The 24,883-nt window shown below is 41.3% G+C and overlaps 2 protein-coding genes across 3 annotated transcripts in view; both read right to left on the bottom strand.

Moving 5' to 3' along the window:
• The window catches only part of gtf3c1 (general transcription factor IIIC subunit 1), a 28,662-nt gene extending 21,751 nt beyond the window's left edge, over window positions 1-6,911 (bottom strand). Inside the window, exons 1-8 of the mRNA XM_033624431.2 lie at window positions 6,424-6,911; window positions 4,268-4,477; window positions 3,901-4,077; window positions 3,652-3,795; window positions 2,273-2,369; window positions 2,065-2,188; window positions 1,358-1,537; window positions 986-1,101 (exon numbers count right to left, since the gene is read on the bottom strand). Of these exons, the coding sequence (XP_033480322.2) occupies window positions 986-1,101; window positions 1,358-1,537; window positions 2,065-2,188; window positions 2,273-2,369; window positions 3,652-3,795; window positions 3,901-4,077; window positions 4,268-4,477; window positions 6,424-6,644 (1,269 nt within the window). The 5' untranslated portion in view covers window positions 6,645-6,911. The remainder of the gene's footprint in view (window positions 1-985; window positions 1,102-1,357; window positions 1,538-2,064; window positions 2,189-2,272; window positions 2,370-3,651; window positions 3,796-3,900; window positions 4,078-4,267; window positions 4,478-6,423) is intronic.
• Window positions 6,912-9,151: 2,240 nt separating this feature from the next.
• Window positions 9,152-24,086, bottom strand: LOC117255476 (axin-1-like). Of its 2 annotated transcripts, none has more exons than XM_033624433.2 (13): window positions 23,922-24,086; window positions 22,298-22,982; window positions 20,067-20,260; window positions 19,770-19,925; window positions 18,750-18,884; window positions 18,501-18,597; window positions 18,098-18,235; window positions 14,719-15,109; window positions 14,422-14,599; window positions 14,129-14,305; window positions 12,775-13,071; window positions 12,507-12,656; window positions 9,152-12,392 (listed from the first exon to the last, which is right to left on the bottom strand). In XM_033624433.2, the coding sequence occupies exons 2-13, from the start codon at window positions 22,910-22,912 to the stop codon at window positions 12,266-12,268; spliced, it is 2,655 nt and encodes an 884-aa protein (XP_033480324.2). In that variant the 5' UTR covers window positions 22,913-22,982; window positions 23,922-24,086; the 3' UTR covers window positions 9,152-12,265. The 2 variants fall into 2 exon arrangements, with proteins under 2 accessions (XP_033480324.2, XP_033480323.2); XM_033624432.2 differs by having other exon boundaries at window positions 12,775-13,074.
• Between the last annotated feature and the right edge of the window lie 797 nt (window positions 24,087-24,883).

Consider the following 24,883-nt stretch of genomic DNA (forward strand, 5'->3'; position numbering starts at 1 on the left):
GTAAAATGAAGGCAGTATTCATTTTAGTCTGATCAAAGTAAAATCAGAGATTTGTTCCTAAACACATTATTAGAAAATACTGCAGGATTTTTGGCTTGATGATGCACTGGAGCCATCTTCATCATAAACCCGCCCCTAAACTATATAAAAATATGAGTGCATCACATCAGAGATTCTCCCTGATGTTTTTTTTTTTTTTTTTTGCCAATTTTCAACCAGCTGTGTCGTTGCAACGTGGGCAGCACATGCAAATGACCAATGCAGAACCTCTCTCCCTTTCTACAGACACATCTCCCACTATTTCAAGGCTGAGAATACTGCTTATTTTTTCATGATTTTGACATCTAATTTTAGATACCTTATGATTCAAATTTGGCTGGCTACTTAATGATATTTTTTCAGACTACATATTTATTTTTGCTTTACCCCGACTTTAAAGGAAAGAACCTCTGGTCACTCAGTGTAAGCACAGTTGCATCAGCAGCCTAATCAAAGATTAAAATGTTACCATTGCATGTCTAGTGCCCATCTATTCAGCTAAAAAGAAATTCCAGTCAAACAAACAAATCCATGAGCAGAACAAAACACACTTTTAGTGATTCAATCAGATCACCATCATCTCTGGTCATCGTAGCATTTCAAAGAGGAAGTGGTTTCTTTGTTATGGCTGACCTCTGCTGGAAGTTGTGTGGGTGGGACGCCCAAACATATCCGACAATTGAGAGTGCTCTGCAACGTGACTGCATTCACTAACTAACACCCCATTATGTAAGACATTTTTACAAACTCTCTGCTCCCGTAACTGCACATTAATGATTTTAACAGCCTTCACTGGTTTAGATTCACCTGCATTTTCAATCTGTGTTTCAAAGGAAGGAGTAATAAATAAAAAAAAACTCCTTCTGGATAAAAGGAACAAATTTATATTGATGGCAAAATAAATGTCTCTGTGTGGGAAACATTGTATTAACAGTGCAGGTCTTACCTTTATCATACCATCCCTCTCCAGCCTTCGGCAGATCATACGCGATTCCAGCTTGCCAACGTTCATCCTTAACCCAATACCACGCTGAGGCATTCCCTTTGTACCAGCGGATAACACTGCATCACAACAAAAAAGACACAGGCAAGACTTAATTATAAAGTTGGAAGAGAAAAGTCATTATTAGATAATTAAAGTGCAATCAATAACTGTTTGAACATTTCTTTATTGTCCTCTCTGTCCTCCTGAACACTGGCTCTAAATAGAAACAATGGCTTTATAATAATATATCAGATTTATACAAACCCTTTTATTTACCTGACACACAAAATCCCTGAAATCTGTTTGGCAAACATGGACAGTGATCAAACGTACCAATGTGATAGGCCTGTGTAAGGACATCGCTCTCCATGATTCGGCCCTCTGGAGGAAGAGCTCTTCCTCTCGTTCCACTGTCGTCTTCTTCGTCCTCGTCCTCATCGTCGTCATCCTCGGTGACACCTTTCTTCGTGTACGGCTTTAACAGTTTCAAACAGCGCACCATCACTTTCTTCCCTGGAGAGCAAAGTGAAACGATGAGGTGCATTTGTTAGGACAGTGACAAGTCTAAACCACTAAATTAAAACACATCAGCTACATGTGTTTTTGCTTTTCAGAAGGTAGTAAGTGGAGCACATCTGTGGAGTTTGGACCGTGAGTTGAAAGCTCTGGAGAAAGCTAGTAAGTGGCCTTTGAATTGGTATCTTTTTTTGTCAGGATACTACTTTCATGTCAAAAAATGAACTTTCATGCTCACCTGAATGTTGTATGTATAACATCACTACATTATTTTAAAATATTCCTACAGTAAGTAAGTTATTAGATTTCTGTCACTACATTTGTAACAAAATGAATGTTTCATCTTATCTTACCTGATATAAGACTACACCTATGAAGAACATAAAACTTTTTGTTGTATTGCACAGTAAAAAAATATACCATTGTGCAGAACAGCTGCATACATATCAAATATATGTGTGTGCGATGAACACGTACACCGTCATGCTGTGTTACTATGTACTGGTGCTTCAGTGGCACATTACCTTTCTTGTTAATACAGGGCCCGGCGCCGGGGTCCAAGTCCTCCAGAGGGTACTGGCAAAACTCAACCAACTTGGCAGATCGCATGTAGTGAAATGCCCGTTTCATAGTACCATCATCCACACTCTGCAAGACAACACACGGTTATTACCACATACAGGAAGACAAACACACACAGAGGCCGACAGACACTCACAGGGAGATACTCACAAGGTGTTCTCTGAGTGTGACCAAGGTGGCAAACTGACCAGGTGACTGCTGGAGAAGGTTGGACACGTACTCCATCAGTATGTCATACTTAGTCCTCCTGAAAGAGCAGAAGGGGTTGAGGAAGAGTTTCTTAAAGAGAGAGACAAAGACAGGGAGTGGCAGGGGGTACAGACTTAAGGTGCTCCTAAATCTTCATCCTACGTTTGTAAAAGCACAACCATCAGCTTTGTTGCTTGTAAACACCTTCAGTAGCGCAAAGATTATGCAGACTTGAGCTGCATGTCTATGACAGAGAAAAGACGCATTCAAGAGTACACTTTAAACTAAATGTTGCCGTCGACACAATAACAGTGCTAACATGCTAATAATTGCTATGTTCACCGTCTCAGCAGATCAGAAATACTTTCTTGATCCATGGGGAAATTAGCTTTTTACTCTTGGTAACGTGCTGCTTGGTTGGAAAGCAGTAGCACTTATGTGTAGAGTGTCACATAGCATGTCTGAAATTTAAGCCTACGTTGTGTAGAAAGATGTCTCAGCATATTATTGGTGTTTCCACTTTTACTTAAGATTGTCATTTTACAGACATTACAGGCAGCACTGCTGTCATCTTTCTTAGTTAAATGAAGCCATGCTTTGGATTTTTTCTCCCCCTCCCCCTCTAATCTTTCTTGTTGGAAGTTTCTAGCAGCTAGACGCATGAGTTTGGCATCACTGTTTTACAATGCACAACTGAAAACACACCAGGCTCTATAAAAGCACTTGATCAACTCAGAGGCAAATGACTCTGACTGATTGGATAGTTTGGAACTGGTTCTCAACTGGAACCAATTTTCGATTCCTATACCTAATAATAACTGTGTGTAAGTGTGTGTGTAAGTGTGTAAAGGAAAATTGTTTTAACAGCTAGACCAGCCTGGTAAGTTCAGAAAATTTCATCACTTCAGCCTTTAAATCCAGATAAAACCAACATGTATGATCTTACGAAATCAAAAATCTAAGACAATATCTAGCCCCATATCACAAAATCGATTTAACGATATATTGCCCAGCCCTAAACTACACTCTTGGGTAAATTAAGATTTTGACCAGTAGATTAAGTGTAAATGGATCACCACCAGCTATTACTTTTCATCCCCAGGACACAATTTATATGAACCAAATTTCACAGTTTTTAAAGATCCCAGTATTTCACACAAAACTACAAATGTAAACCCCATGGTGCTGCCAGAGGAACAGTATAGGGATCATCATTAGGATTCATACGATGGGGACGTGGATGGATGTCTGTAAAAATTTCAATGCAATCCATCTAGTAATTGTTGAGACATTTTGGTCTGGATCAAAGTGGTGGACTGACGGACAGACCATAAACAGACCTGTTTACATGGAAGCGTTTGAGCTGCAGAAGAATGGAGTGCTGCTGTTGTCCTGTCTTCAGTCGAGTGCAGTGAGACTGCATGCTGATGAGTCCATATTTGACAAGAGCTTTCCTCATGTAGTGCAACTTTCGGGCATCGATCCTGTTGAAACACAGCAATGACTGTTACACAGTGCACATCTGCAGCTTATAACAGAGTAAACACGGAGCAGCATCGACACTGTGCTAAATGGAAGTGTATGCGTACTTGAAAGAGCACCCATGGAGATCTCTTTGCAGCTCTCCTTGCCATCGAGCTCGGCCTACTCGCTCCAACACACAGTACGAGTCGTCGTTCAGTTTCAAATCAGGATCGCTCTCAATACCAATCAAGGTCCTGAATCGCAGTGTCTGAGATGCCACAACAACAAGCTTTCGGCCATATCTGAAAAGGTACAGGTTAGAAAGAAGCGGGGAAATTAGACAAATGTGCAGCTGTGCTTAACTCTTCAACAATGTAATTAAGTGAATAACTTTTGTTGTCAAAGCTTAGATATTTGTCTTAGTGTTAAAGTGAAAAAGACAGTGAATGGCTGCTGCTTACACTTATACACTATCAAACAAACTGTACAAACCTTTCAAAAGCCTCCTGCAAGTTGAGTAGTGGAGTGAGGGACTTGGAGCGGACAAGCTTAGTGATATCTGTCCTCTCCTTGAAGAATGCACACGAGCCCTGGATACCATTCTTGTTCTCTAGAATAATGTGGACTGGGTAGATGTCTTTGCATGTGCCAGAAAAGTTCTGTGTTGTTTCAATGCCTGTTTCAGGGTCGATATCTTTAAATCTGAAAACACACACATGCATGCAAACACAAAATTTACATCAGGACATCAAAACTCTAAAACAAAAAGGCATGTGGACTGAAACATAAAAAAATATTCAACAGAGTCCTTAATGTCTTTCTTCAAATAAACTGACACTCTTTAATCAAGAAATGTATACTACATCAAATACTTTCACAAAACCATGATGATCCCAGCTCCCACACTGCAAGTGTACAAACTTAAGTCTATGGGAAACAGTACTAAAAAACAAATAAACAAACAAACAAAACACTCCCACAATATTTTTTTTGTAGGGGTTTGCTTTCATTCAGCCACATGGGCATTTGTGAGTTTGGACTCTGATGTTGGGAGATAAAGCCCTTTCTTTATTTCTCTTAATCTGTTTCTTGCAAGTCTCCCACTTTATGGAAGTATAGTATTAAATCACTGAACTACTGCTATTAGATTTCCCAAGGTTGGGAACAGAAACCACGAAAAACAGCCTAAACCAAAGGATACAAACATATGTCCACATACTTTTGGCAAAATGGTGTGGGTTTCTAATAGTGTGGTTTTATTAAAAGTCATACTATTACAAAGACAGGACAACACATGATCTTTTGTTTCTAAAGGATCATTGAGGAAACTACATTCAGTCGCCTCTCAGTTACTGAAAAGTGATTGTGGTCAGTCACATGAGAGTCAGTGGAAAAATAATAGAAACACCTCTTGGTATAATTGGGCAATTCAAAAGCAGCACAAACTGTAACCTCCACAATGACCATTAAGTTGAGGTATGATTTATTGTAAGGCCGTTGTAGTAGACTATATTCACTTAAGCTGGGTGGACCTTAATAACTCCCAACTGAGTGTGTTTCTCTGGAAGAAAGCACTCCTGCTAAAAATGTTTACAGTGTGGCCTATAAATTATCTCAAATAACCAGGATGTCATTTAGAGGTAAGTTGGGGAAAACGGCATTTAAAAAATGGTGTTTAAACTCTTCAAAAACATAATACACTGAAAAACTTTTGAGGTCAAACCTTAGATATGTGTCTTACTTTTGAAGTGAAAAAGACAGTGAATGGGTGCTGAATACATTTATACACTATCAAACAAACAAACTGGCCGTGAAAGGCCTAACCCAATGTTCAAGGTATTGTAACTCTCTGGAGTCAGTAAACAGGCAGGTAACACCACAACCTGTTCAAACATCTCCTCTTTGGTAGGCCTTACAGAAAACTGCACGCCAAAACAATCAATCAATCAATTTTATTTATAAAGCCCAATATCACAAATCACAATTTGCCTCACAGGGCTTTACAGCACATGACATCGCTCTGTCCTTATGACCCTCGCAGCAGATAAGGAACCCTTTAACAGGGAAAAAAACGGTAGAAACCTCAGGAAGAGCAATTGAGGAGGGACCCCTCTTCCAGGACGGACAGATGTGCAATAGATGTCGTGTGTACAGAACAGATCAACATAATAAATTAACAGTAAGAACCACACAAGAACAATATCTTTCAACAGACTGAAACTATGATGAACACTTGACATCAATAATATGGTGTCAACAACCCTGTAACACCAAACATCCACTGTACTTCACTGTACCTAAAATTTAGAATTTTTATATTTTGTTTTGTAGCATGTAAATATCATCAGTCAATATGAATATAAGCACGCTGTATATACTGCCAACTCTAACTACCTGACGAAGCAGCCTGTCACATTAATAGCTCCATATTTATTCCAGCAGTATCTGCAATACTGACTTACTATTAGTGACTGTTAATACTACTAACTGTCTGTTACAAGTCAAAGGTTTATATTTAATGTTGTCTTGTTCGTCCTTGTTTCAGCTGTTATGTCTGTGTTGGTACATTGGGAGTAACAAAAATTTTTTATCTGGCCATCAAAGCTGTTTCTAATTGTTACTCATGCTGAGCAGAGCGTTAAACTCACCTGTCAAACAGCACCACATCTTCTCTCTCCTTCGGAAGCTGACAGACTTTCAGGTCTGTGTTGCTGATAATTGACCTCCAGATGAGCTCCTTGGTGCAGTCGTCGAGCTTGAGGGGAAACTTGGGCTTAGTATTTTCTAGTCGTATCCACAGGGAGGGAATAGTTATCCCGTCCAGTCCCTCCAAAGCCACTTCATCCACCACTATACTTAGCGCATCCATAGCATGCCACCGACTGAGCTAACGCTAGCAGCTAGCTAACACGCTAAGATGCTAATATGACAACAACGAGCTAAGCTAGCAGCCTGTGCTCGTTCCGGGCTTATAAATGCACCGAGTATTACAATAGATTGTCCGCGTACTGAAGCTATTTCGGAACTGATACCGGTATTCAATAATTCATTTTAAAAATGAAGAGAAATCTGTTCACAAAATTCTTTCTCCAACTTCCAACTGCGACGTCTCTGTGTGCGTGCTTACGTCAACGTCATACGTCAACTTTGACCTCACGTTATAGTTACGTCCTTTCTCAAATAACAAAATCCACCAGGTGGAGTTAAAGGACAGTTTGTGAATTATTTTCATCAGCACACTAAAGTAGAATATTTTATAGTTTTGAACAGACACATAACACACTGTTTAGTCCCACAAATATTTGATTTAAACGTATTGGTTTCTCAGAAGTGCTGAAAATGTGTACATATTTCTCAGTAACCATTAGCAACTTATAGTTATATCTAAATACATTTACTTGAGTGAACTATTGTACAAATTTGAGTTACCTGTGCTTACTTGAGTATCTCCATGGTATGTAACTTCATACTTTTATTCCACTACATTTTAGAAGGAAATATTTTGCTTATTACTCTACAGTCATTCAACTACTACAGTTACTCTTCAGATTAACATTTAGATAGATCAGATTTAGATCAAATTTACATTAAACTTAATGTGATCGCTTAATAAAGTATGCATTATTATGTTTGTCCAACCCATTATGAACAAGTATTCATACATACATGCAAATACTTTAAGCCATTCTCAATAAATTGGACATGAATGGTTGCCATGTTTTATCTTAAAACAAGGCACATCCTCAGTTTCCAAAGAGTTAAAATAATTCCTTTTTGCCACAACCATACCATATTGTATTGTCTTTTGTTGCATGAGGGACAGAACTAATAGATGTCGGGTTCCATCCAGGATGACAGTGCGTGGGTCTTTTGTAATATCTCAGTTGTATACTTCTGAAAAGTACTTAAAAATATCTGACATAAACCTGTTTAGCTTAGGGCAAGACCAAAAGAGGTGGCCCGAGGTGCCCTCTGCTGATTTATATTTTGGGCAAAGTGAAGAGACAGAGGGACAAAAGGAGTGAAGTTTAGCACGGGAGTAGTGCAGCCTGTGAAGCACTTACAAATGCAGTTACATTTAATATAAATACAACACTGACCAGAGCCATTTTGCATGATGAGTTCTTTTACTTTGATAATGTATGTACATTTTGTGGCAAAAAACTCTGTGTTTACTTAAATAAACTTTTGAATGCATAACTTTTACTTTTTAATGGGTATTTTTATAGTTTCGTATGTTACTTAGTAATTTGAATACTTCTCTCACCTCTGCCTGTAGCCTACACAATAAGTGGTCCGCAGTTTTTAGCATTTACATTGCAATAGTAATTGCAGTAGCCTACTATAAAGTCCTACATCAGTTTCACCTGGTTATTGTTTATCATTCTAGGTTGTAATTGCCATCAAGTTAATTGCCTTTAGATGAAAAAGTTTCTCTTTTACGATGAAGGATGATGGAATATTAATTAATTTCTTACTACATAACTTCTGTTTTTGTGTACAAGTCCATTTATAGATTCATATATTTTAATGCATTCTTGGTAAAAATGTATATCCCTATTGTCTAATGACATTCACATGCATTCAGCATGACTGTGCATCCTGGCCAGTGCTTGTAGTGATCCTTTACTTCAGTAAAAGTAGCAATGCTATAAAATACAGATAGATGCAATATTTTAAGTCCTGCCTTCAAAACTTTACTCCAGTAAAAATATGGAAGTATAAACAGCAAAATATACCTAAAGTATCAAAAGTAAATACTTAGTCATCACTGTATCACTACAAATTAGCTAAGGCTGGAAACCTGTATGCACTGCATCTATTTTATATTTTACATATGAAGCAGTATCTTATGCATTGTCTTTGTCAGTAAAGACCAATTATTATTTGACTAATGAGCATTAGTCAGATAATTAGGCATTAACACAAAGCATTTCAGTGTTAGATGTAAATGCATGTAGTTTGTCATTTTGTTTTAGGGAGTTTTCACCTCCAAAATAACTCCAGCTCTCATTTTAATGTATTAAAAAGTACAGCATTCATCAGCATTTATTTTAGAATTATAGTGAAGTAGAAGGTGGCAGAAAATATAAACACGTTAGTATAAGGACTTGGCTCACTGGCACAATTCAATACAACATATGCATCTTTAATGTTATTAGTAACACCTGTGCTTTTCCAACTATGACAAGTCAAAATATCTGCTGTGAAAGAAGATATTGAGGGGATAAAACACCAGGAGGCACCATCTTAATTTATGGCAAACAGGGAGGGTTACAAGGCAACATGCAATATTATGTGCTAGATTAATTATGTGAATAAGGACAATTAGGTGAAGACAGAAAATGATGCCAGAGAATTAAAAGAGAGGAAGGATTTATTCAACATCTTTATTATGAAGTACCTTTTTAAAAGAAATGTACAAGTGGAACCAGCACAGTGACATCTTGGCGTTTACCTTTGAAAAACAGAAACACCATGGACATGTGGTGCAGGTATGAAGACACATATGAAATGATAATGTACATATTTACAGCAGAGGATCTATCAGAACAGAAGTGAGCAAGCAATGACCGCAGCTAAAAATACAACGGGACTGACTGAAAAAAAAAACTTACATTAAAAGCATGGTTTTAATAAAGATATTTCGAGAGATAACATGATAAAGGCACTGTGTTTCACACAAATTGACAACACAACAGACGCAGTTGTTTGTTTTGTCCATCGAATTATAATCACAAGAGACGACTCATTCAACTGTCCCTGGGCGTTCTAACAAAACAGATAAAATATATCAGAGGGCCGTAGCAGTTCGCACATAAACATTAAAACAAAATAGATAATTCAACTCATCAGGAAAACATTCCTTATAAAGAACATGCTTGGTGATTATTAAAATTACATTTTTTTTTTTATAAACAAATACATATCTAAATTTAAAATTTCATACTGAAGGCATAATGGGTTGAAGTGAGGACAAATGTTTTTCCGATCCTATGTTTCCCTTACTGGGCAGAAACCCAGGACAAATTGTATTTGACATTCCTGAATGACGTTCGGTAGGTAGGACCTCTTTGTTGGATGAACACATTCAATAAACTACCAGCATAGATAACACGAAACACTCAGTCAGGCCAACAGTTTGAGATCAATACTGCAGACAGACATGACGACAGGAGCAATGACGGGTTTTTGTTGAGGATATAGCGGGTAAAAGTTAAAAAAGTCAAATTACATTCAGCTTACATAGCTGGTGTGTGATCAGTGCACTGTCTGCACGGTGCTTTATGATATTGTGGCCTTGAGGCCTTACTGCAGTATTGATGAGATGTCTGAAGAGATGGTTTGACATTTGGAGAAATACGCTTCTCTTCAGTTAAACTGATACAACTCATGTTTGTGCGCTAAATGTGAAGCGACAACGAGCAGCTGGTTAGCTTAGCTTAGCATAGAGACTGGAGACAGAGGGAAACAGCTTGCCTGGTTCTGTCCAAAGGGAACAAAACCCACCTTAAAGGCTTAACTAGTTCACACTTACATGTAACGTCTGAAAACTAAATTAATTTCTGAGAAATCTGACACAATTCTGGTAATTGATTAAAATCATTTTTCAAGCAGAAATGCCAAAATGATCTAGTTCAACTCTAAATTGTGCAGATTTTGCTGCTTTTTTCTGTCTTATGTGACAGTGAGCCGACAATCCTTAAATTTTGAACTAGTGGCCAGACAGAACAAGCAATTTCTTAGAATCTGTAATTAAATAACAATTTATAAACCAATAGACTGACAGAGAAAATTATGAACAGATTAATCAATAAAAAATAATTAATATTTGCAGCTCTAGTTTTGTACAAGTTTTACAAAAAGCAGGTAAATTGTTTCCCTGTTTACAGTTGTCATGCTAAGCTAAGATAACCAATCACTGGCTGCAGCTTTATATTTGCCATGCAGACGTGACAGCGGTATCAATTCTCACCTAACTCTCAGCAAGAAAGGAAATAATTCCCCAAATGTCAAACTACTCTTTTAAGATGAGCTGCAGATTTTATGAAACTCAGTGTTCAGCTACAATGTCTGAAGTTTGGGAATCTGCATGAGGAAGAAGATCCCCTTCTGCTCATGATGAAGATAATACATTTCATGCTTGTGGACTTGGACTGCACAGACACACGCATGTAGGCATACGGGACGCATGATATGCTCTTTGGCTGAGTTCAGGCGTACATGACACAGGCTTTCACACTCACCAACACGCTTCAGAATAAGCATTCTAGATAGTAATGGCACTGGCCAGGGAGGCAGGCATCTAGACTGAGCTCTCAGTGTAGCAGAGAAATATGACGTCTATGAGGTGACAGTGTGAGCTGTTCAAAACAAAATACTCCTTTTTCATGAGAGTTTTTGATGGTGAAAAATAAAATAAAAGTAAACCTATAATTAAAATGCATTGCGCAGGAGAACAGAACTACACACTCAAAGGTAAACAGTACAGAACTGAGGTGCAGGGATGTTTTACAGAGGGGGAGAAACAAACAAAATGGCTGCCCTGAAATGACTAATGAACTAGCTTCAAAACATACACAATAATACAACATTAAGTTGAGATATAACGAAATTAGGCTGCATTAATAAGTAATAGTACCTGCCTTGTACATACACAATTCAAATAAAATGAAACAAGTAGCTAGGATACTTGTCTTATCAAAAATATGTAGCTTTGGTAAACAAGTTATGTAGAGAACTGTCGTCTGAACATGTTGATGTGAGAGATCACTACATGACATCTAGGAATCAACGGGTGAGAACATTTCTGTTTTGAGGCTATGAAGTCAACGAGAGGAGAAGCAGGCTTAAGTTCCACTCCCCAAAAATCCTCTGTCCTCTCCTCGTCACCAGCTGATGAGGAACAGAGACAGCAAAAGGCAGCGAGACTCCCGAGTGGAACAAAACCGCTTTCTTTACTGTCCCGAGCACCGATTGAAGAGTTTCCGTGGTAATGTAGCAGCATCGTAATGGTCTGCGGAGGACAGACTCCTCCAGAGCAGAAGTGGAAGACTACTTTATCCTCTCTCCTCCCAGCAGTCCCCTCACCCTTTTCCATCCATCGCAGTGGAAGTGGAAGACTGGTCAGACATCAGATTTCAACAGCGCTCCTCGAATATCCACAGTGGAGACAAGACAGGTGAAATAATTTATGTTCCTTTCCTCCACTCTGGCCAAGATTCTTTGCTTTACGTGGGTTTGATCAAGGCGTGACGCCAACATCCAGATAGTCCATAAGAATATCCACCTCCTTAATACTCGAGCTTCTACCATGCAGCGCAATCTCCCCTCTGTCACACATTGCTCCTCCCATCTTTCTACTTTCTTCCCTTCGTTTTCTCACAGCGGAATTTCTATCCAACCCCAATGTTCTCTTCCTATCTCCTCTTTTTTTCCAAATCTTAAATCTTTTTCCCCAATTCTGTGTCTTCTTCCTGTTCCCAAATTTCAGTCAACCTTCTCCACCTTCCCGATGATCTTCTCCTCAAAGATAGGCAAGATGGCGTCATCGTCACGAACCTCCTCAAACACTACACCACAGTCAAACTCGTCACTCACTTTCTTAAAGTAGAACCTGTGCACAAACAAAAACCCAGACATGCTTGATTATTTCAAAGTCAAACACTAACAGAAATACTGTTTTTAAAATGGGACATTCCCACCCACATTATGCATCAGATGCTCTCACCTGTAATGGCCCTTTTTGGTAAGCAGCTCCTTGAACTGGCCCAAAGTCACCACACGGCCTTTGACTGATGTTCGGTATGGGATTGGCTCTCCACAAAAGTAGTAAGCGACTGTCATGTTCTCACACACTTGGCGCTTACCAGACTTATGCCTTAGAGAGAAAATGATCCGTGTGAGTAAGAATCCACGCAAACACAGACACAATTTAAAGCCTTCTGAGGCAAATATGATGATTGTGGGTTACACACATAATAAGAGTCGACACTTACCTCTGCTTGGCCTGCTGTAGTGCGTTCCTCCTCCTCTCCTCCTCCAGCCTCCTCCTAGCCTCCTCTAGCTGGGTGAGGGGGTTGGGAGCTGGGTTGGGAGGCATAGCTGGGTCCTGGATGAAAGGGTGCGAGGGCTGGACCTGGGTGGACGACGAGCCGGGGATGGCGGGGGACACTGAGGAGGGGTTGTTCCGCAGCTGGGCCGAAACCCAGGGGTGCACGGCTCCAGGTCGCTCCACTGAAGTTGGACGTGGCGACTCGTTACTGGTTCCCGTTCTCCTGGAGCTACTGGTGCTGCTACTGGAAAAACAACAGAGGAGGAGACGGGATGAATGTCAAAGGACTAAAAATACAAACGAGAGCTTTGCACTCACTGAGACTGATGCCAGTTCACAGCTCTACAAACAAAGAACCAAAGTAACTTTTATGCAGCAGGACTATGATTCCACTCGATCCTGCTTTCTGAAAAGTAACTGTTTAAGAAGCGGGCATGGCACGATGCAGAAAGATTATCTTCATGATGAAAAGGTGTTTATTAGCAGGCACATGTGAAGATGTGGCTTAAATGTTTGTGCACTTTTTGGGGAAGATTTTGTGGACATAAAAGCAAATTTTCCTAGAAAACATTCAAAATATATTTTATTACATATAATCAACATTTTTACACTGACTAAATTTGACATTTTACTAGACTTAGATCAAATGACTGCAACGTGAATGGAGGTCACTTGTAAAGATAAACCTAGAGAAAATTATCATCTCACTCATGCCATACATGCAGCTTCTTTCTAGCTCTGTTTTGGTTCTCTGGCCTGCAACTTCACTGTTACGGGTTTCACTCTTGGCACACTTAAAGCCTAATTGAAAAGCCTTGGCCAAACAAACACACAAACAAAAATCACACCCTGTATACTACCTATCCAGCATCAGGGGGAGGACAGAGAAAGTCAGCGTCTAGTGTGGCACATATGGCAGCTAAGGAGCCAGATATTTGGGAGACAGAAACAGGGCTAAAAGCAGAGTAAATATTTGATGTATATTCATCAGATGGACACACACACGACTCCAAATGAGTGTTGATGTTGGTTCTGTGTCTGCTGAGTGTGCAAATAAGCAACTATTTGCCAGTGAGTTTGCTGAATCACCTTGAATAGGTGACAAAACGTTAGTGTTAAGTTTACAGCTTGTTTCTGCCTCCCCTAAAGCGCCACAAAAAAAATCTGTTATGTGATAGTTGATGTTACATAATTATCATTATACACGCCAGGTTTTTCTGATCCAGTGATGCCTCTATTGTCCCACCAATTTGTATTTTAGACATTAAGCCTGGCACATCAGTTTGTACTGCACTTACCCATGTGAGGTCTTCCTTTGTCTGTCTCCTTCCATCATCCATTGCAGGATCTTCTGGTTTCTCTCCAGATCCTCCAGTGGTACCTGGCCCTCCATGCCACGCCCACTCTCATCACCTTTGCCTGACGTCTCTGATGTCTTCTTACAACCTCGCCGTGATAGCGTGCTACCTTTACTACTGCAGAACGAACAGGTGAAATACACAATTCAGTTGAGGTCATCTGAATCAAAGACAGCGTGTACAGTTTGCTGAGCAACAATATAATGTCAGTACATTCACCCACACTGCCTTACCTGTAACCCATGCCGTCAAGTGTGCTAGCTCCGGCCCCGTCAGCATAGTTACGACTTCTCCCTGCATACTGGTTGGCCGGGTCTCCGTTCCACATGAAGTTGGCCTGAGACCTAGAGCCCACCTCCTCCTGCCCTTCTCTTCCTCTGTGGTGATACAGCTGCTTGTGGTGATGCATACCTGAAACAGAGCGAGACTTATTAGTGACATGCTGGCCTCTGCTGGAGCTTCATTTGATACATTTGGAAAACACCTACACAGAATTTGAAGCATCATTCAAAAAAATGTTAGCCTCTTACCTTTGACCCCAGCAGGAGGCAGACTATGACCTCCCCCTCGGTGTGGCGGGTAGTGAGGCGGGCCGATCCCCCCGTCAGGTGAACGCGATGATTTTGGAGGAGTGTGTCGACCCCCTCCTCCTAAGGTGCTGTTGGTTGCCCCTGGTGACTGGCAGCCCGGCGTCTTCATCACGCGCTGTACGTGCTCATCCAAAATGGATTCCGGGTCGTCGTCATGGGAATCCTCCATGGCAACCAGGCCGCCGTAGGTGGCGACTGTCGCCGTGTTAGCAGTGGTCTCTGAATAACGGGCGCCGTAGAGAGGTGGGAACGATGAGGGGAGGGGGAGTGGTATGCTATGAGAAGACATGGAGGTTGTCACGGAGATGTCAGCATCGTCACCCTCTTCTTCCTGTTGGGAGAAGGAGAAAAGTTTTTTATCTCTGACTGGACATGGGCATCGTATAGATCAGTGGGTACACACAAAGACAAGGATGGCATTAAATTAACTGCCTTTATCAAACTTGTATATGCAGTAAATTTTAGTGAAATAATGCAAAAGTTATTTGGTAATTTCTTATTAAAAACAAATAAGAGTCCATTGAACATTACTGTGACAGTTTTACAGCCCATGGTTTAATTTGGCTGAACTCACTGTTTTGTTGTAATTTTAAGTCAACGTTTTATTTTTACACAGATGTTTTGCCCCCAACGGGGGGAAAAGAATAAACATGGCAATGTGTTATTTTGACTGATTTCCTTATTAATCTGTATGCACAAATGACTATATTCATGAAGCATCTGTTCTCAATGTATGCAGCTTGCTGTAAGGTGACACAGTATGCAGCTGGTGATGACAAAGCTGCGGATCTGAGTATACTTGGGCAGAAAATATCAAAAGACCTAGAGGCACAACAGCTAAACCACAGAAAACATCAAGGTTTCATGTAAATTTGTGGTAGATAAAAATTCTGAACATGGACTGGGATCTGCATAACACCTTTCTAGTAGTTTGGCCACTCAAAGTGCTTTCACACCACTTGTCATATTCACACAGTGATGGCTGATGCTACCATACGAAGTGCCACCTGCTACTCAGATTATTTAACATTAACACCTACTCCTACTCCAATTGCACTGCCATAGGAAGCAATCTGGGGTTCAGTATCTTGCCCAAGGATACTTCGGACTGGAGGGGCCGGGGATCAAACTGCCTATCTTCCCATAAGAGGCAACCTGCTCTACCTCCTGAGCAACAGCTGCCAAAAGTAGAATATGATTTTAACATTTTTTACAATTACAGCTGTAACGGAATCAGTAATTTTCAAGTTGACTGTGAGTCACTACATTTGGCCAAATATTGGCCTGTTGGAGGGAGTGAGATTTAGGCCCCGTTTATATGACAACAATTTCAACTGAAAACGGTACACTTTAGTTGCGTTTTGGCCGATCGTTTACACAACAGCGGCAATTTGGATGCCTCAAAACGCAACGTTTTGAAAACGGCGTGCATACTACAGCGTTTCCAGTGATTTTGCGGCTCTGTGTGAACGGGGATCGTTTCAATAATGTCATCATATGAACGCAAAAGTTTTTTAAAACGCAAAGGACAGACTTTTCCGTTTTTAGAGAAACCGTTTAAAATGTCCAACAGGGCCTTAGAATATGACAGTTTTTGTGCTTCCTGCTTCAGGGTGTCTACAGCTATCAGAAAACCTTTTGAGGGTAATTTCTTACCAAATTCGATAGAAATTTGCCATTAGTTAAGTGCAAGTATAAAGTGTAAATACAGTGAAGGCAGTCCCTCCAGGATTTTGTGGGCTGTTTTTGGGATTGTAACAGCCTGAAATACTTGTATTCAAATCAGCTTTTCTAAGAAATTATGAAGCATGTTATGATGTTTATAAGCAGTATTTGCAATGAAATTGCAGGGGCAAGTGTTTCCCACAGAATTAGAATCTATATGCGATGGTAGGGGGGCTGGAGGCAGCAACAGCCATTTGAAGCAGCGCTCAGAGACCATCTGTGTAGGCTGCACTCTGCCTGCTCTCTCTGCCCAGTTAGCACGACCCAGCACAACACAACGTAATCTCATCCCTAATATTATGCTGCAAGGGCAGAAGCCCCCCAGCTATCATTCAACACCAAGCCGTTAATTTACCACTGACACCGAAAAGCTCAACTCTGTCGTCACACCTGTTAACGGCTGAAAAGCGTTAGCCATGTGAGGCTAACAGTTAGCCCTGTCACTATGTGAATGACTCTCTCCCAGACACAGAGCTCCAGTCCTGCAGCAGTAGCCTCATGATAAAAAGAGAGAGTGAGATAGGGGCGGAGCGAATCAACTTGCTGCATAGAGCTCTACAGTGAAATGAGATTTTACCTGTTCTAAATAACTATTCAAATTTGCAGTAAAGCTGCAGTGATTGGACAAAATTGCACGGTCGTGTTCACAGGGATTGGCTAAATTTCTGTTATTTGTTGCAACTGCACCATCACAACATCCTGGGGGGACTGATGAGGTTCAGTGGTAGGTTTAAAGTTTGCTAACATCAGAAACATCGACTTTCACACAGAAGAGCTCGACTCATTTTGACTCATTTGTATCCTGGTCAAAGTTCAGTTTTTACACAGAGACTGCACTACGGGGTGCTACGAAGTCCCTTCTTTATGCCTCCTTTGCATTTTTGTACAGAACTAACCAATGCAGCATCATTTCGCCCCAGTGTGTGATTACACACCACATCCAAAGATCACGGACTCAAAAGAGGCGTGATGGGTATAACATATAACACAACAGCACTGGCCTCAATTGTGACATAAAACATAGTTGTCAGCAGCACATTAACATGACAATAACAATCATTTACCATCTGTGTTATATGGTGGCTAACCTCACTCGGGGGGTTAGGAACTCCCAAATCTCACTGTTTTCTCAATTTGCGGACATTTACAGCCACTCTTCTCCCTCTGAGTTAGTTGCTAACTGCTAACGACTACGTTTTTTAATCTCCAGCAGTGGGTCGCACGCATAACACATCATCAAAACATCACCAACGCCCTGCCCATGGTCCCGCAGCTTAAAGGTGAGACCTCTCTACCCCGACATTCTGTGATCATTCCTTATATACAGCAGAGTGAGGCTGCATACCGGCCAATATTCCTGCCTCAACCAGGCAGGGTAAAAGGGCTATAAAATCCTAGTGCAGCATTAGTGCCTTTACTGTGAGCCAATCTGCCAACCGCACCACACAGTTTCTCATTAATAAAAACCTAAACTCTACAAGTTCTCAAGACTTCTGAGGAAACACCAACATCAGCACCATGTGAATAATTGGAATGAACCACAGCTTAACTCAGTGTCACAATCACCTCACAAGGAGCACAGTAATACACTCACCAGTCGTACTCTCTTCAGCCTCTCTTCGAGTCTTTCCTGAGCCTCTCTCTCTCTGAGAACCGTCTCCAGCCTGCTGATGAGCTCTGCTGCAAACCTCTCAGGCTCTACATGGATGTCCTTTGGCATGCGGTACGTGCGCTGTATATATAAACACAAACAATTACTTGCCACAGATTTCTATACACAGCTGCAGCTAAAATTTAGTAAATAAGCAATCATATTATTGAAGAAATATGGGCAGGAAAAACTGTAATAAACATTAAATGGCAAGAAAGGAGTAGGACACTTTAGAGAAAAACAAATTATGGTAAATTAAGTCACCAGGGTTCATGTCACCTTAATGTTGCATGAACAACTATGAATGCTGACATGCGGCTAACTGAGAGGTGTCTTTATAACTCACAGGTATATGAGGTAGGGGCACACGTCCATTGGCTTTGGCACTTTCATGCATCTCCTTTCGATGCTGCTTCCGATATCTGTATGGAGGAATACCATCTCTGCACACAGACACAGAATAAACAACCATCAAACGCAGATCTGAGCAGCTCATTCATTCTGAAAAACCAGCGTTGTCATTAAACACCATAAAATCCAGTAACTGAATTCATAAATGTGATGAGTCATTCTGGGTTCATCTGCGTGTACTCACACACTGCTGTCGGTCAGTGACAGTGTGTCTGCATCGCTCGACATGCTCTGTTGCTCACTGTCATTGGCACTGGTCGCTGGAGCACGAGCGTAGCCCATGTTTGCGTAGTACGGGTTTACCGGCTCCCTCCATGGCCTGAGGATGAGCAGAGAGATTATGATGTAGTGAGCTCACATTCAAATGTTTATACATGTACACAGTCATGCACACGCAGGCAAGGGTCAGCAGGAAGCTCGGAGCAGCGCATGAAATTTCAATTGTTTTCCCACTACATTAAACACAGTTACTCTGACCAGGACATGTCTCAAGATTTTTTATGTTTAGCTACTTCAAACTCAGTATGATTAGGTTATTGGATGTTTTAACTATCTGATTAAAACTGTGATCATTTTTATTCAAAATTCAGATAATATTTGTCTTTTTCACACAATTTTTTTAAAAAAACAATCAGATTTCACTTAGAAATCAATATATTTCTAGCTTCAAAACAGATGCAACAAGTTAAATATTGTTCAAGTTGATTAAAAAAAGGTGTTTAAAGTCAGATGACTTATCCTGTACTAAGGGCATTTAGAAAGGTTTCCTCAATCAAATGAGACTTTAGCCGACTCGCCACACTGGTCATATAAAACTGCACATCACCATCTGTAGTTGTAATAGCTAATTAAGGGAGATGAAGAGATGTGTGTTTAGATATCAGACGGCAAAGCTTTTGCTTTCATTTCCAAAAGAGTGTGGCAGAGGTCTAATTCATTCATCTCTCCCTCGTACTCCTCCTGATCTAACTGTAAGGGAGGTATGTGTGTGAAGCCAACAGTCTAGCAGTAGCTCTGGATCGTGCTAAACTCTACGCCTGCTTGCGTTTTAGCGGCCCAAATTGGTATCATTACTAATGTTGGCTATATGTCCATGAAAATGATTCAATACTCATACAAAAAATATGTCAGGTGGGAAATGATACAAACTCTAAGACATCACTGTCTTCTTTATGAATCAGAACCTTGACACACACGCACACACCTGTACTCCCTGCTATCCGGCCTCCTCCTGCTGGTCGAGGATCTCTGAGGTGCTGTCTGCATCAGCAGGCTGTGAGTCAGCCTACCAGCTGGTGTGTCTCCACACTCCTCCTCATCCTTCTCTTCCTCCACCTCCCTCACTCCTCCTCCTCCACACCTGAGATCAGATTAAATTAGAACTGTGAGTCAAGTATCAGAAACACTCATTATTTCAAACGTTACAAGAATGTTTTAAAGTTGTGTTGGTGTTTCGCTGAACAAGTCAGAAAGGTCTGACAGTGATTGTGCATCATCTCACCTCCACTCCTCATCCTCAGCGAGTGTGGGTAAGTACCCAGGCACAGACTTGGCTGGCCCCGATGATGGGCTCTGATCACTGGGGTTAGGCTTGGGGCTCTCTCCTCCTGTCCGTGTGTACTCCAGGTACAGATCCGACTTCAGGAACAAAGGGTAGGTGTTCTCCTCCATCATGCCCTGTATCTCTGTCTGGGCCTGGAACACACAAAGACAGTGGTCATATATCAGGACAAGAAGTTTTAATTATTGCTGCCTTTAAATGGAACGCGTGAGCTCCTGGTTACCACATGGGAAGCTGTGTACACGATACACTTACTGTTCAAGTGGCTGAGAGCAGCGCTGCTAGACAACGGCAACATGCACGCTACTGACAGTATCTAGAAGAAAAACTTGAGCGAGCTAGTGAGCGGATCATGTGATGCAGGAGATGCAAAGGCATAATCATAAAGATGAAGCCATGGGGAATACTGATATTTTCCTCAGACATATAACTTACTTGATACGACTAAATTTACAATATATTTACTCATCATCTGCCGAAATACTAACGCTCATAGCCTCCACCATTTCCGAACATGTCAGCAAATATGTCACAACTTGTGAACTTGGTGTGAAAGGTTGACCTAGCTTTCACAACTCTTCCCTTGCATTTCAAAATAAAAGTTTAACACAGGTTACTATGATCACTATGGGCTTTTATAGTTAACTAATACTCACTCCAGACCAACACAATGACACTAGGTAAACCCATATTTATGTAACTGACTACCTGGCTAGTCTCACTTAATCCACACTGACACACAGAGGTGTGCTATGAGTTATGACCACATGGAGGTCAATCTCAATCTCAATCATCTGATGTGGTTTTGAGACAGTCCTCCTGTCTTTCCTAACCAACCAAAGGTCCTCAAGCAAGTTGCACAGTATTTGACTTTGGTTTGGTGAAGCCGTGTTTAAATTAGGGATTTATCATTCAACTGTCAGCAATAGAAAAGAAAGCAAGAGAGAGAGCGTGCGGGAAATCATTGGCAGCAAAGAAAACCAAAACTGAAACTATCCTCATTTGGTTTATTATGGTAATTATGTAATCTCATTCTGTGTAATTTGGTTGTTTAGTGGTGATGTGTGAGGAACTGCAGTCAGAGACTTGAGTCTCCGTTAATGAGACCTGTGATGAAGTCTTGCATGTGTGTGGTCTGAAGACACACTCAGCAAATGCACCTCAAATCAAAGAGCAATAAAGACGGCAAGAATGACAGAGATCAAGGGGCGAAAGAGAACACAGGTGGGCGAGTGAGTGAAAACCTAACCTGAAACTAAAACTTAACTTGATGTGGTCCTTTATTGTGGTTTAATTACTTGAAAAAACATAGATCTGTGCTTTGGCAGTGATAAGGGTGAAACTGTAGATTGATGTATTTTCATATGCTATTGAAGTTTAACTACAAGACTGAAATAGCCCTAAATGACCACAAAACATGTTTAGGAACCCAGGAAACTTCTGAGGTAATCAAGAACTATCTGACTGCAGACAAAGGTCTGGTTTTAGTTCCTCTGAATGTAGCTGACAGGTTCATCACAACCCTTGAGCCTGCTACAACAGCAAACATCTCCCCATCAACATGATTAACCTTCCACTGAATACACACACGCACACACAAACAAACTCACTCTCTATACTACAAGAGAAATGCAATGTGGCATGTTCTTAAACAAATACACTGTCTCCAACTTCTGGCCTGTTCAAAGGCCTGCTGCACGGTGTGATGGAAGCAGATGTGGCCATCAAGTTCCTCAGAGCTAGATGTACGAACACTGACATACAACTAAATCAAGATGGCTTTCTAAGCATGGGCCAAAAACACTTGGTCCCAAACTGTGTACTGAAGAGAAGCGTTTAAAGTTGTGTGTGTTTTCAGGACCCGTTTGCAGACAGCATTGACATCAAAGCCAGTTGTGGTACTTTTTGGATGTCATACATTATCTTGCTGTATCCTGTCAGGCTGCAAACAAATGCTGGTTTACCTAGAAATGCCACTTCGCATTAGCTGATAACCCAACAGCCTAAAATTTCGATCCCTTAGTCCGGCTGAAGATGACCATTTCAAAGAACTGACACAGACAAAATGCAGCCTTTAAGAAATCAATAACATCTTCCACTGGCCTGCATAAGCCAATATGCATAGCGCATATTAGGAACGATTACAAAAATGAAATCAGGGTTTTAATTACCTGTTCAAACATTGCAGGATCTGGATGCGGCCTTCCTACACAGTCTCTGATGAAACTCTTGGTGGCTGCTTTGATCTGCCTGGAGACAATCCCACTTCCATCTACAATGTACTTCCTGTAGATGGCCTTGGCCAGCTTTGCCCTCTTCTCTTGGCTGGTCTTCCTGAACCCCGAGCAAGCAAACCAGAAGTCGAGAAGGTCCGCACACCCTTCCTGGCACAGGAAGTTTCGGAACAGCTGGATGCCTTCTTGATCATCTAGGAGAGAGTGAAGGGACTCTGCCCACTTCAGGTAAGGTGGAGTTGGTGAAGCCGAGCCCTCAGGTTCATACCCCAAGTCCAGATCGGGGCGCCGCGGGGTCGCGGACGACGAGGAGGGAGTGTAACTTGATGGATCCCCCATTTTAGATGACGAGGATGACGGGGGATAGCCCAGCGTTTGGGAAAGGGTGTTTGGACGGGTGTTGGCTGACTGGACGGGGGGGTCCACATCAGATCCCTCCTCACCAGGAACTGGGGGTCGTGGAGCATCCTCGGTAAAGTGGGTAGGGCCGCTCAGGGAGGCCACAACCCCACCACCGCCCCTGTACCCATGTAATTCTCTGACAACACTCATGTCTCTGATTGCACAAGGCAGAGGTCAGATCTTCCCCTCTAGCAATGATTTTGCTGGCAAACAATTCACCCTGCAACAAAGACAAGAAAAGCAGTTAGCTGATGCACAAAGGAACATTATCACTGAGATAAGATGGTAGAGATGGCTGCCTGATCTCTCACTGCCTCCACTGTCAGACCACACACATACATGCATACATGCAGCAGCATATACAAGCTAGGAAATGAGAAGATGAGCAGAGCTGATACATAAAAATCAAAGAGCAGGATATAAACAAATGTTGGCTGAGAATGAGGGAAATCTAATCACAGAAACTACACATATGGCTAGAATGCTAACTTGCTATGCAAACATGCTAACCAATCAAAGCTAACCTGTGGTGTTATTAATATCATCATTTTACTGAATCTGACGAGTCAGACTCCAGTTTGACCCAAAGTAATGTCATGTTGTGAGGGTAAATTTCCAAGCTGAAGTTCACCGTTAAGTTTTAGTCGCCACTTCACCAGCTAGCTTAAAAGGCAGCGCTAACAGTTGTCAAAACAAAGCTCCCACTTCGTGTGGTTACATCTCATTATCTAAATCACCAACTAACGTTAACAAGCTAAGACAGCTAGCTAGCCTCGTAGCAATGCCACCACCAATGCCAGTGCTTTGAAGTGAGAATCTCATTCATCTTGGCCTGCAAAGACGGTGGGGGATGGGTACAGAAACAAACTCTACAACCACACAAGACGGGCCTGCGTGCAAAAACACTTCAACACCAGCCGACTTTATACATTTATTCGTGTTGAGCAAACTCGTAGGGAAGCAACGCCAACTTTTCCCCGTGACAAACGCCATCAAACCTGCCGATCTAACATCAAACAAAATAAGAAAGCGAAGGCACGTTTTCCACTCTACTGGCTGCAGCGCCAGCTAGCTTGGTGTGTTAGCTAGTTTTGGTTAGCTTGTTAGCTTAGCTAGGTACACTAACGTCCCGTGTTTGCCACAAAAGTATCCGTCCTACCGTCTCTGAAAGCCCGATCCCCGTAATCCACTGCATTGGGGATACTGGCGCGAACTGTGTGCTCCAAAACGCAGCATATGGAAAGCTTTCTGATATTAAATATTAACGAAAATGACCCGTCGACTGCCCCCTTAACTCCCCATGGTGGCTGGTTTCTGAGCAATAATACAGAGCGAGAGAATACGTGCGTGCACGCAGACGCTGTGGAGTACGTTTATAGAACTAGGGCGAGCAGAAGCGACCCACAGCGCGCCATCACTACAGCAGAGCTGAAACAAGCATTTACATTTCTTTAGTCTTTACTGTAGTTAAACTGGACATACCACAGTATACAAAGACTTTATTAGGAGCAACAGACCTGCGTTCAAAATTTAAAAGTATTATCAGCAAAATATAAAGTAAATCATTCAATATGCAGGGAGCACACAGTATGTATTGCATATTATAATTTACATTATTGGATTATTATAACTGTTGCACTGGCATGTAAGCAGTATTTGAATGTTTTAGCTGATTGTAGGGGAGATAATTGTACCTGTGCCATTTACTGTGGGCTGGTTTAATTTACTGTAGAACAAAGCAGTGTGTTCTACAAGTAATTATTATGGCTGCGATCATTTTCCTTGTTGATTGATCTGCCTATTTTCTGGTTAATTCTTTAATTGTTATGTCCTTAAAATGTTAGAAATTAGTGGAGCCTGCCCTGTGTAATTTCCCCCACACAACATTTGCACGTGGGGCTCAAGTAGGGAGTAAATGAACTGAAAAATGGGCCCTATAGCCCCGTTTCCACCAAGCAGTGCGGTACAGTACGGTACAGTTTCATGCGCTTTTTTTCCTGTTTCCACTGTGAAAAGTTGTGGATGGTACCAATGGAACCGTTCCGTACCATTCCCATTTTTGGTCCCCCCTCTGTTGGGGTACCTAGCACACACATCTGGTACTAAAAGGTGGAGCTGTGA

This window comes from Epinephelus lanceolatus, chromosome 3 (assembly GCF_041903045.1).
Source record: "Epinephelus lanceolatus isolate andai-2023 chromosome 3, ASM4190304v1, whole genome shotgun sequence".
Classification (NCBI taxonomy): domain Eukaryota; kingdom Metazoa; phylum Chordata; class Actinopteri; order Perciformes; family Serranidae; genus Epinephelus; species Epinephelus lanceolatus.

Bases quoted from the DNA above. Each gene is read 5' to 3' on its own strand.
- LOC117255476 (XM_033624432.2), bottom strand. From the start codon at position 22,912: ATGAGTGTTGTCAGAGAATTACATGGGTACAGGGGCGGTGGTGGGGTT. The intron at 18,885-19,769 runs GTGTGTGCGTGT...GCTCATCCTCAG, and splicing joins CCGGATAGCAGGGAGTACAG to GCCATGGAGGGAGCCGGTAA. The intron at 18,598-18,749 runs GTGAGTACACGC...GTCTGTGTGCAG, and splicing joins TCACTGACCGACAGCAGTGT to AGATGGTATTCCTCCATACA.